The following is a 12,818-nucleotide window of genomic DNA, read 5'->3' as shown; positions in this document are numbered from 1 at the left end:
CCGGGCGCGAGGCGAGGGAAGCCGCGCTCTAGGACCCGAGGAGGAAGAGCTGCAGGGAGAGGGTGCCTCCAGCGGGTGCAGCCGCGAGCGGCCGGCCGAGGGGGCTGGAAATGAAAGTAAAGCGCTCCGGAGCCACATGGACGGAGCTGCCGGGGCGGCGGCGCCGGGAGCAGGATGCGGCCGCCCGTAATTAAATAGCATTTACTCTTATTATTACTAATAATAATAACGTAATCATACCTCTAGTCATAGCATACCATTTATCGGGCTCGGCGCAGGCCCGCGGGGAGCGCAGCCCGGCCGAGGTGAGTGCTGCGCGCGGCCCGAGCTCGGCGGGGCAGAGGCCGGGGCCCGACCGCGTACCAGCGGCGGGCGCGGGAGGGCTCGGGGGCGCCCGGGGGCCGCGCCGGGCCGGGAGGAGGCGCGGGGAGCCCTGGCCAGGCCGGAGCTGCGCCGGGCCACCCGCAAAGTGCATTTTGCAGAAATAAAGAAAGAGCCGCCAAATCTTCATTTCCTCTTTTTTGGGGCTCTCCCTCCCCGTCCCCGTGCCCTGCCCAAAGTTTCAAAGTTGTGCGGCCGGGGGCACCTGCCGCTGGGTGATTTGGCCGCCCCTGCAGCTCCCAGGGGGATGCCTTGGAATTTTCTTCCTTGGGGGCTCCCGCCCCGGCATCCGGAGCTTTGGGGTGCGCGGATGCTTTGCCGGCCCCCGCGAAGAGGGTCGAGGGGGCTGGCAGGGGCGATTCTGGCAGCGCACCCCTTCCTTTTGTGTGCGCCTTGGCCCCGCAGCGCCAAGAGTTGAAGGGACCGCAGCAAGGGCCGAGGATTGCGGCCGCCGACGGGTCGCCTCTGCCGGCTGCGGCGGCCACGCGAGCCCGGGGATCCGGGGCCTGCGGCCCGGCCCGGGGGGAGGGGGCGGCAGGAAAGGGGGGCGCGGTCTGGGCAGGGGGGCATTTCCGGTCGCGAGATCCGTCCCTAGGCTGGGAGGCCTGAGCGGGGCGGGTCGCTGGGCCGGGAGCGCGCGGGGACTGCGGGGGAGAGGGGGGCAGCCCCAGCGCCTGGGGGCGCCCCCCGGAGATGGGCGTCCCAGAGTCACTGATCCGGGCCTCGGACCCTCCTCCCACCCTCAGCGGGCCTCAGGGAACCCCCCCCTCCCCGGGCCTGCTCCCTCCTTTCCCCTCTTTCCCTTTAAAATCTCTCTGGCTCAGATGTTTATAAGGTGCCTGGTTTGGGGTCTTTCGCAGAGACAAAGCAGTTTTCCCAGGAGGAAAAAACAAAAAACAAAAAACGTAGGAACGTTCCCTTTGCCCCTGATGGCTGTGGTGCCAACATGGCATCAATGGGGAAGAGTAGGGGCTGGGGCCAGGAAAGGGGGAGTCTGGGGCTAGTGAAGGAGGCTGGGCCTGGACTGGGGGACTGGGGGCCCACAGCAGCTTTGTCGGGGATTTCATTTCTCTGGGGCTGCTCACAGAGACTTTGGTATCTAGGTACCAGACTTCGAACCCCAACTTCTTACCATTTTCCTCAGCATCTGCAATTCATCCAGTCCCATGAAAATAGCAGAATGCAGATCCTTGGATTTTCACACAAATGGAATAATTATAGTACATTTAGCAACTGTTGGACACAAAATTCCAGCGGCATCTTTGTTCTACTACCAAGGCTACTACTGCCCCCCTCCCCACAGACAACTGTACCCCCCAAAGTCTTCTTTCCCCATTTTGACTTCCCATAGAAATTGGACTGCGGGGTAGAATGATGCCTGGTCAAAATGCTATTGGGGCAGGTTTGAGGCACGAGGTACCTCAAGCTGGGAAGGAGAAACCCGTGTTGAGGAGGGATGAGATCTGAGGATCAGAGATTTTGTGGTCCCTGAGCAGGAACCAGGTTTGTGTCCCACGGATCCTCTGAATTCTAGGCTGTTGGCTTTTTGTTTGGGATGGACAATTAAGAATGCGGGTGTGGGTGGATTATTTGGGGCTAAGAAGCTCTGTGGGATGAGCTAGTCTCTAGGTATAAGAAAGTTAAGGCGTCAGTAGGTTTGGATTTGAGACTCTGAAAATAATAATCCCTTAAATAGAACTTTTTCGTTTATAACAAAAGGGCTTTCACATATGCTAGCTCGTCTGTGCTCCATAGCAACCATGTCAGGTAGACATTATTCAATCCTCATTTTCCAGATGAGAAACCTGAGGCTTCTAGAATCGAACGTCCCCCTGGAAAGTCACATAGCAGAGCTAGCATTCCCACTTAGTTTTCGGACTCCAGTCTTCAGCCTTTCCCAGAGGCCTGGGCCACCTTAGCAAGTTAGTTTTTGAATGCCTTCTGTGAGCATGGTGAGATGCTGTGGGGCAGGCTTGGGGTTGAGTTTGTCATTTAGAGTCTGGCTGGAAAGAAAGTCAACCCTAGTAGAACCCATGAGAAGACCAAGACGTGCTCAATACTGGAGTCAATGCAGTGGGAGGAAGCAGAAGAGAGAGCTCTCAAGGTAACCTGGGAAAGTTAGGGGAGGCTTCCTCCAGGAACTGGATCTTGAGCTTGACCGAATGGGGAGGTTTGGCTGGGGGAGAGAAGAGGAAGGGAATTCCTGGGCTGGCCACAGTTGCTTCTGTGCCGGGAGGCTGATGGACATTCTGACTCTTACGGTGGTTCCAATGGGGGGGGGGGCATTTTTGTCTCCATTTCACAGATGGAAAAACTGAGGAATGCAGGATTCATGTGGCTGGCCCGATGTCCGCCACCTGGATTGGAGCCCAGGCTTATGTGACTGTCGAGGGTGCTATGTGGAGATTGGTGTCAGAATTGGCTTTCCTCCATTTCAAATGTGTAGACGAAGAACAGAGACCAGGACAGTCTGATTTGGTAAATGCATTGGGGGTGGGGCCTTAAGCCCAAAGACCAGCAGGCTCCCCAAGGCTGGGGAGTTTTACTGAACTCCCTTATATCCCAGGGACTCAAGGGGCTGGCCCAGTGAAAGTACTTAGGAGATTTCTGGAAGCATGCCTGGAGAAGGCAGAATGGTGGTGAAGGAGGACTGGGCTCTGAGTGTGGAATCTAAGTTCACTTCCTCAGTGCCTGCGGGTGCCTGGCTCGACACCTTGAAGGAGTTTGTCGTTTGGAAAGGAGAAAGATACGGGGGATTAACCTGAGCTTCCCAAGGGCAGACACTGGGTCTGATTCACCCCCTGTGCCCCAGGCCCCAGTGGAGGTGACAGAAGGACACATTCAGCCAATGTGTTGTCATATTGAATTATACCCCCTTGTAGAGGAGGAAGGGTTTGCTTTTTGCCCCGGGGTGGAAGTCTTCCTAGAAGAACTACCACTTGAACATTTGGGAGGTGGGTTCAGAAAGGCCAGAGAAGGCATCCTGAGGAGAAGCACTGAGCCGGGCAAAGGCAGGGCAGTGTGAAGAAGGAAGCGGCAGGCCACCTGGTCCAGACACGATGTGGGGTGCAGGTGTGAGTTCATGTCCCTGGGGTTCTCTGGGACGAAATCTCCCTTTCTGAAAACGAGCCCTGAGGTTTGATGGTGTGTGATAGTAGCCTGTGGGGAGAAGCCCAGTGCCCCGGGGAACAGGGCAGGAGAGTCAGGTGAGAACTACGCGTGGTAGGTTTTTAAAATTTTTAATCCTGTAGCCATTACCCAAGCCAGCATTTCCTATAGTCCGGCCCTGTTGTGAGTGCTTTTTCCTAGATGAATTTACTTAATCTTTGTAACAGCCCTACAGGTAAGCACTATAACTGTCCCCATTTTACAGATGAAGAAACTGTCAAGGGAGGTGCAACGGCAGAGCTGGAGAGCAGACCCAGGCAGCCTGGCTCCTGACCTGGCTCCGAGTGGGACTAGGGACTGGGAGGGACGGGCGGAGAGAGCGACGGGGCGGGCAGTGGTAGCTCCAGAGGGCAGAGGTGCAGGTGTCCTCTGGGGAAGTCTGGCTGCAAGCCGAAGCTGGAGCCTCGGCCTGGCCTGATGAAGTGACTGCTACGTGTCAGCTCCCGGGAGCCTCCACGGAAGCCAGCTCCTTTCATCACATTTAATGGCCCATAGAAAACGGGCTCGCTTTCCTTTCTCTGTCATCACCAGCTATGGGGCTCCTTCCTGCCTTATTTATTTCCCTAGGAGGTCTGTTTCTCGGCTCTCGCCCTGATGGCTTCTGCAGGTGCGTGAGCGGTTTCCCCATCAGGCTGTGGGGCCACTGCTGCGTTCAGAACCCAGCCGGAGGCGACTTCGGGCAGCCGCGGGGCCGAGCCCCACCTCGGAGCCTGACCCACGGGCTTGATGGCAGCAGCGGCCGTTCGGGACCCCAGCCACCACGTACTGAAGGCTGCCGTGCGCCAGCCCTGTGCTTGGCGCTGTCTGGGCCTTCTCTTACTGAATCCGCTCAACAACTCCTTGAGGCAGGAACGAGTTTTCGCAGCCCCATCTTGCAGATGAGGAAACGGGGTCCAAGATCACTGGGCTACCGTAGAGGCGGGAGTCGGGGTCAGAGGGAGCCAGGCAGTTTGCCCTCCCGAGCCCAGGGTCTTAGCTGCTCTGCAAGAGAGGTGCCTTCAAGTTATTTTGTTTAGTTAGTTAGTTAGTTAGTTAGTAATCTCTACACCCAATGTGGGGCTCAAACTCCCGACTCCGAGATCAAGGGTCGCGTGCTCTACCGACTGAGTCAGCCAGGCGCCCCACAAGTTCTTTTAGTCTCCTTGAAGCTCTTATCTATCCAGAAATCTCAATTATCTATTGTTTGTATTGTGCTTTGGGCCATATTCTCATGAATCCTCTTGACACTCCTTTAAAAGGTAAGAAGCCCTTATTTTGCAGAAGAAGAAAATGGAGGGGTCACCGGCCCTCCAGCTCTTCCTATCCTTTCCACGCTGTGACTTGGAAAGGGAACAGGGTGTTACGTTCCCTGGGAGAGCCTTGTCTTCCAAAGTGCTGGGGTCAGCCAGTGAGATCCATTGATCACCTGCTGTGAGGGCTGCAGGGGAGGTGGAAGCTGTGACCCTTCCGGGGTTTACAGAGGTTCATCTGTGCTCTTGTTCTCTGGAGCATTCCATGTCATGCCCTGTCCCCCTGGCAGGCAGAGGAACTTAGGGCAGGGAGTCCAAAGTCCTGAATTTCATTCTCAACTCCAGCACACACTAGCTGCGTGTTCTGGGGGCACAATCATATTGTCACTCTTGGCCTCAGTGTCTCATTCTGTGAAATGGCCTCACCAATTCAGTCCCATCTTCCCTGGGTGTGCTGAGAGACTGAAATGAAAAGAATTTGAAAACAATATATTAAGACCACTGGTGTGACAGCATGGTTGTGGTGGCTATAACCTCCAGAATGTTCCTGAATCTTCCCCACTGCCTACCTTGATCCGGCCAGGACCACTGCAGTAGTTTGCTAACTCATCTTCCAGCTTCCCCTCTTGTCATCTGCCCTCAATGCAGCAGCCTGATGGATCTTCTCAAGATTTAAATGGGACCTTGTCCCTCCTCTACTGTAAAGCTTCCAGTGGCTTCTTCACACACACACAACGCAGTGCTGGCTCCCCAGTCCGGCCTGCACATAGCTTTCTAACCAGCCTTACTCGTCCTCTCGAAACTTGCTTCCTACTTGGCTTGCCCTCACTCTAGCGCTGCAGTCACACTGGCTTTCTGTCTCTTCCTCGAACATTCCGAGCTTGTTCGCACCTCAGGGCCCTTACCTTTGCTGGACGCTTTGCTGGTGCGCACTTACCTACCTTCTGTGTTCCCATGGCTGGCTCCTTCCTGTTTCTCTTAAATGCTCCCTCCCCGAAGGGCTGTCACTCCCTGCCACATTTCCGATTTCAGTTTGGTCCTAACTCTTCTCTGTAGCTTTACTTGCCGTGTGCATTTAACTTTGGCCTGTTTATGTGTCTTCCCACGCCTGGACCTCTTGTTCTACAAGGTCAGGGACTTTATTAACTTCGTTCCCCCAGCATCTGGCAGAGCCCCTGGCACATAAAGGTGCTCTGTGGTTATTTGTTGAATAAATGAATAATAGTAGCAGGGTGGTCCGGAGCAGCCCTTGCCAAAAAAGAGTGGCCTAGATAGATAAAAACTGCAAAGGAATTGGTGTTGACTGATCAAAAAGCAGTTACGGGGTACTTTTGTAAGTTGCCAGGTGCTCTCTAACAGTACGGGTGCAGGAGAAAAGCAAATGTCTGATCTCTTGGATATGGGGGTTAGGGGCCCACTATAGAAATCTGCAAAATCATCTTGCAAGGCGGGTATATCATGAGCTCCATCCCCCGAATGACAAATCCAAGGCTCAGAGAGGTGCCCTCAAAGCTAGGGTGGGGCTGTGCTGGGATTGGAACCAGGTCCCCCAGAACCCCTGGAGACAGAGTTGTGGGTGTGAACAATTCCCATGCATTGCGGCCCCCAAGTAGCTATGAGCAGAAGACAAAGTAAAAGCGGTTTGTAACCAGAGGGCTGCAGGCGGGAGGGTTATGCTCTGCCGCTTACTCTTGGCTTGGCTTAGAGTGGGGCCGTGGGGGGGGGGGGGGGCTGAGGGAAGTTTCCTGAACTTTAGTTTCTGTTCAAGGTAGCTAAAAACAAACAATCTGCAAGTTGCCGAGGCCTGTGGGCGGTCCATTTCTTGTGTTCATTCCTTGACAGGTGGTTTCTGGTGGAGCCTGACCTGGTGCCTAGGGCCTCTAGCTTTCTTCCTCAGCAGCTGGGTGGCCTTGGGCAGGTCAGAGACTCTCCAAGCCTCACTTCTGTTTAAGACTTTATCTATTTATTTATTTTCAAGCCTAGCTTTTCTGTGGAAAGTGGGGATAATAGCACCTGCCTTTGAGATTATGGTGGGGATATAACATGATTCCTTAGGACCGGGCTTCTAAATTGTCTCTGCACTGCAGACCCATTGGGCAGCCTGGGGGAGCCCAGGAACAGCCTCTCAGAATACTGGTTTTATTATTTGCTTATTTATTTATTTATTTAAGAGATTTTATTTATTTGAGAGAGAGGGGGCATGAGCAGGGGGAGGGACAGAGGGTTAAACAGACTCCCCGCTGAGCCCAGAGCCCGATAACAAGGACATGGGGCTAGATCCCAGGATGCTGAGATCATGACCTGAGCCGAAATCAAGGGTTGGACGCTTCACTGACTGAGCCACCCAGGTGCCCCAGAATCCTGTTTTTAAATGCATAAAGTAAAATACACAGGATTGCGGAGGAAACCAGTTCTCCTGAACCGTGGCTGGGCTCTTCTATCAGTGCACTATAAAACAAGATCTGGCAGTGAGTCTAATACAAGCACCATGATTTTGAAGTTGTAATGAGCGTGAACAATATTTTGTTGTGCGGACAGTAGCTGAAATGTGACAGGGAAAGAGCTACGATTTCTAGCACGACACTCCTGCAGCCTATGGCTTGCATTCGTAATTAAAGGGAATGCTAAGTACCAGGTAGGGGTTAGTGAAAAGAACTTGTAAGTGTTTTTTCCTATCCAAGTTCATGGCCCCCTGAGTTCTTGCCATGGTCCACAGATTCAAAACCGTTGCCGTAAGAGGTGCATGATACCCAACACATAAGCTCCAGAAATGAGCCAAGACCCTCCCTCGACCTCCTTGGATTAGAGTTCTTAGGTGGACAGACAGGGTGTACCAAGCCTGTGGGGTAAGGGATAAATGCTGACCTGGGATTCTGACAAGTGAGGTCAAGGACAGCAAAATGGAATCTTTGCTGGTCTCTGAGCAAGCTGTCGAGGGCCTTGTGAGTCAGGAGATGTGTCAGCCATCTTTGGATATGACGTAACCTCAGGTAGTGTTCATGCAGTGTGTGGCAAGTCTGCAGTCCACACTGACTGTTCCTTTTCCATAAAACCTGGGGTAGGTGAGGGCCAGGCAGGTGGAGTGTGGGATGAGGCTGGAGGCAGCTGGTGGGGATGGGGGAGGAAGCACCTTTGAGTTGGGAGGTGAGAGTGTGTGGGCTCCAGAGCCCAAGTGCCAGGGCTCAAGTCCCCACTCTGTCACTTACAATCTGTGTGACCCTTGGAGGTTAGTTTACCTCCTTGTGCCTTGGTCTCCCCGTCTGTAATATGGGCATGATAATAGTACTTTCTTATGGGGTGTTGTGAGATTTTTTAAAGATTTATTGATTTATTTGAGAGAGAGAGAGAGAATGCATGAGGAGGGGCAGAAGGAGAAGGAAACTTTAGCAGACGCCTCGCCGTACTCAGAGCCGGGTGCAGGGTTCGATCTCACAACCCTGAGATCATGACCTGAGCCAAAACCACGCTTCACTGACTGCGCCACCCAGGGGCCCAGAGAATTAAGTATTATATTTAAAGCTCTTTGAACTATGCCTGGTAGGAGAAAAAGCTTAATAAAGGACTAAAATCAGCATCTTTACAGTCCCCGTGTGCTGCCCAGAGATGATTCACATGCAGCTTCTGCCTTCACAGAGCTCGTAGTTCCGGGAGAGATGGGGCCGTAAGCACACACCATCGGTGAACTAGGGCGAGTGCAATGGTTGTGGTGAGCCTCGGGTGCTGCGTTAGGGTGGGGGTTGGGGAAAGAGTCTTCCGGCTAGAGGAGCTACCTCAGCTGGGCTTTAAAGAAGCACCAGGCGCTAGCCAGGGTGGGCAGGAAGCAGTGGGTGTGAGGGTTGTTCCAGACAGAGTGGGCAGCTTGGGTCTGACATTATCAGAGTGTAACCTTCCAGGCCAGCCATGGGGCTGGAGGGGAGGCCAGGCGCTCCCTACAGTGCTGCGTGCCCGCGATGAGCAGCTTGGCCTTTGTCCTTCTGGTAGTGGGTGTCATGAAGGTTTTGTTTGTTTTTCAACTTTTATCCACGGGAAGTAGCAAAAATAGTACAAAGAGTTCCCTTCACCCAGCTTCCCCTGATGATGGCATATAGTGGTTGTACGGGATCAAAACCAGAAAGTTGGTATTGGTACTTAGGAGCCTATAGCCCTTACTCAGTTTTCATCTTTAAAAAAGAAAAAGCCGCATTCATCAGTGTGTGCGCACGTGTGCACCTGGAAGGGTTTTGAGCAGGGGAGTGACATTGACATACGTGCTGGACAAACATCTTCGACCAGCAAGTGGCAGCAGATTGGAGGGGGCTTGTCGGAGGCTGTTGGCAGGAGATGCTGAGGGCCTGAGAGCCGTGGTCATGGAGGTGGTGGGAGGAGCTGCAGAGTGGAGAACTGTTTCGGAGGTAATGGTGGAAGGAACTGGCGACTGAGAACAGGATGGCAGTTGGAGCTGTCACTGGAGTTCGGGGGAAATGGAGGAGGAGGAGGAGCACGAGAGATGCTGCTGAGTTAAGTTTGGAACCTGGGAAGTTGGAGGAGCACCCAACTGGGATGGGCACCCGGGAGAACTTTCTGGGCACAGAAGTATTCAGGCTGGGTCTTAACGGATGAATAGGAGTTGGCTAGGTGCGTGTGTGGGGAGAGGGCATTCCAGGTAGAGGGCTCAGGATTTGGAAAAGCATAGAGGTCCTAAGCAGCCTGGGTGTTGGACATCTAGGTAGCACCACTCAGAGAGTAAGAGACATGAATCTGAAATATTGGGGAGGGGGCGAGCCTGGCGGGAGGAACAGATTTGTGAGTCATCGACATGACTCATGAGATCATGAAATGTAAGAGCTCATCTGGGGAGAGCATGCAGAGTGAGGAGAGCAGGAGCACTGTCCCTTAAACGGAAGCTCGAATGCATTGGTCTTGAGACCTGGGCAGAGGAAGAGGAGCCCCTAACAGACAGAACAGGACCGATCAGAGAGGTGTGAGAAGGACCTGGCAGTTGCAGCTGAGAGTCCTGAAAAAGGCGAGTGACAAACTGTCCCTCTTCTGGACTCAGCAACCAGGAGGTCTCTGGGATGGAGAGGACCCTTGGCAAGCACCTTTGGTGGAGTGGAAGGGGGGTTGCTGAGATTTGGGGAGTGGAGTGGGAGGTGAGGATGTAGAGACAGTGTAGACTACTGTTTCATGAAACGTGACCAAGAAAAGGAAGAGAGGTTGTACATTATTCAGAAGGGGATTCAGGATCAGGGGAGGGAATTATTTGGGGGTGGGGCAGACTGGAGCATGAGGACAGGTTGAGGAGTCCTAAGGCTGAGTCTGGTTGCTTAATGGGCAACAGAGATGGTGATGCGTGTGGGCCCCAGGGCCAGGCTGCCAGGATTTAAATCCCAGCTCTATCTTGTGCCGGCTGTGTGACCTTGGGGAAGTCATGTAACTTCTCTGTGCTTCTCTTTTCTCTTCTGCAAAATGAGGATGACAGGCTGTCTCACAGGGTGTGCTGAAAAGTATTATGTATAAAGAGATCATGACATGCCGAGAGAGAGAGAGAGAGAGAGAGAGAGATCATGCCAGCCCCTGGCACATGGTAACCCCTCAGCAAATGTTAATATTATTACTTGATTATTTCAGTGTCCATTTTTCTCATTTATTCAACTCATTCATTCTTATCTATATAATGCCTGGGTTGGGTGAATTGATTCATTGGTCCGTTTCTTTTACCACCATTTACGGAGCACTTGGTTCTGCACCAAGCACAGGGCCAGGCATTGAGATTTTGAAGAGGCTGGCACAGTCTCTGCCTGGTCTGATGAAGATCTGAATCTCTGAAATCCTGTCAAAATCAAACTCTTCTCAAAAGTGGGGGGCGGGGGGAGAAAAAGAAAAAGTGTGCTTCCTTCATGGTTTGCAGGTCAATGGTTTGGTCTTTCTCTTGGGAAGAACAGCCCATGACACTTGGGCAGACCTGGGAACACTGGGTTTGAAAACAGGCTACTGGTTCCCACTTGGCCTCTGCCCTACCAGGTTGGTCTCAAGTTAGTCATCTCATTTTGTATTTTAGATTACAAGGTTAATACATGCTCTGTGCAAAAAGTCCAAATAATGCTGAGGTCCATAAAGCAGAAAGTGTTCTGTGTCCCGTTGCCCCTTGGCAGACCCCAGTCCCCAGAGAGAACCAGTTAAATTGGAGAATATCTTTCAGACTTCCTCTTGATGTAAACACACATTGCACACAGATGTGATCATACAATACAGAATGTTCTGGAATCTGCTTTTTTTTCTTTCTCAACTATGAATGGTGGCATCCCGATGACAAGGCATATAAATAGATTCAGTAGCTGCATTGTATTCCATGGAAGGGTGTACTTTAACTCAATGGATTGATTCTCTACTGGTGGACGTTAAAGTTCCTTCTAGTTTTTCACTCAAAAAAATACATCCCGTACAAATATAACTGAGTGCTTGTACAAGGATTTTAGTAGATTAAATTCTTGGAAGTGAAGTTTCTGGGTCAAAGGAAAGGGCGCTTTATCATGTAGAAGGCTTTTGGCTGCAAGTAACAGAATTGCTACCTCATAACGGGCGTTTATTACAATCTCAGGTGATAAATGAGGCGGAGCAGTCCCAGGATCAGCTAACTGAGGGGTCAGAAATGTCATTCAACACCTTTGGTCTGTCTTTCCGCTCCGCCATCCCCAGTGCGTGCATCTCACTACTCGCTGTCATACAGTGGCAGGAAAGGAATGATGGCTTCTGTCCCTTTTTAAGTGTGAAGAAAACCATTCCCAGAAACCCCTTTGCTGACTTCCTCTCCTCTCTCATTGGTCAGGATGATGTCGCGTGCCCTTGCCTAATCCAATCACCGGCAAGTAAAAGGACCATTATGATTGGCTGAGTCCAGTGCAGGGCCACCTGAGTGACTGGGAAAGGAACAGGCTGGGGGCTGTACTGGGGAGAATGAAGGGCAACTGGGTGCCTTGTTCTTTTTGGTAGATGTTGGCAGTCCGCGCTCTCTGTGTGCTTGCCGCATTGGAGAGTGCCCATTCCTCGGCCTGCATTAAGCAGGCTTTCCTCTCACAGTAGTCGCAGAGATGCCAAGTGGAGTCTTGTTTATCCTGCGGTTCAGTGAGTTCGAATGTCTTTTCTTCATGATTCACAGTTCCTGTGGATTTCCTGTGTATGTTCTTTGCCCCTCTTGTTAAGTTATCATAATGATCATACAATAGCCATGGTTGATATTAAATGCTTATTCTGTGCCTGACGTCTCATTGACTCTTCACAACAATGCTGTAAAGAAGGTATTAGTATCCTTGGGGCGCCTGGGTGGCTCAGTCAGTTAGGCATGGGACTCTTGATTTCCGCCGGGGTCATGAGCTCGGGGTGGTGGGATCAAGCGCTGAGTTGGGAGTCCCCACTCAGTGGGGTGTCTGCTTCTTCCCTTGCTACTCCCCCATTCACGTGCTCAGGCCCACTCTTGCTCTCTATCAAATAAATAAATAAGTAAAATCTTAAAAAAAGAAAAAAAAGGAAGTAAAAGAAGGTACTAGTGTCCCTGTTTTAGAAATGAGGGAAGTGAAACACTAGAAATGTAGCGACTTGTATACAGTTAATAAGGAACAGGGCTTGGATTTGAACTCGCTTGTGAACCTGGGTATGTGGTGACATACTGTGCTGACGTGCTGAGGGGATTGTTTCCTGTTGGTTCCTTAATTCATGGCTATTTCTGGGAAGAGCCATTTGAGGTAAGTTCAGCTTGAAATTCCCAAATTATAAGAATATGGACCTAGAGTAGGGGAGAGGGGACTGCCCTGCTTGGTGGTGGAATCCTGGGGAGACTCTGGCCTGTTTTCTCCTTGGACAATTTCCTTCCTTCCTTCCTTCCTTCCTTCCTTCCTTCCTTCCTTCCTTCCTCCCTCCCTCCCTCCCTCCCTCCCTCCCTCCCTCCTTCCCTCCCTCCCTCCCTCCCTTCCTTCATTTTCTTGCACTTTTTTCTTTAAAAAGAGATAAATTTTGTTTGACTCACATGCTTCTTGCTCTTCTCCCATGTGCCCTGACCAAGCATGC

At 52.0% G+C, this 12,818-nt stretch overlaps 1 protein-coding gene across 3 annotated transcripts in view; it reads left to right on the top strand.

Moving 5' to 3' along the window:
• Positions 1-44: 44 nt before the first annotated feature.
• The window catches only part of ZC3H7B (zinc finger CCCH-type containing 7B), a 55,900-nt gene continuing 43,126 nt past the window's right edge, over positions 45-12,818 (top strand). For 2 of the 3 annotated variants that reach the window (XM_087868674.1, XM_087868673.1), the window contains exons 1-2: positions 45-305; positions 2,687-2,859. In XM_087868674.1, coding sequence (XP_087724800.1) covers positions 2,728-2,859 — 132 coding nt within the window. In that variant the 5' untranslated portion in view covers positions 45-305; positions 2,687-2,727. The remainder of the gene's footprint in view (positions 306-2,686; positions 2,860-12,818) is intronic. The other variant, XM_087868675.1, reaches the window with a different exon arrangement.

This window comes from Ursus americanus, chromosome 17, assembly GCF_024610735.1.
Source record: "Ursus americanus isolate L20-20 chromosome 17, mUrsAme1.1.p, whole genome shotgun sequence".
In the NCBI taxonomy this organism is placed as follows: Eukaryota; Metazoa; Chordata; class Mammalia; order Carnivora; family Ursidae; genus Ursus; species Ursus americanus.
Note: the sequence above shows the minus strand (reverse complement) of the source record. Positions and strands in the feature narration are given on the sequence as shown.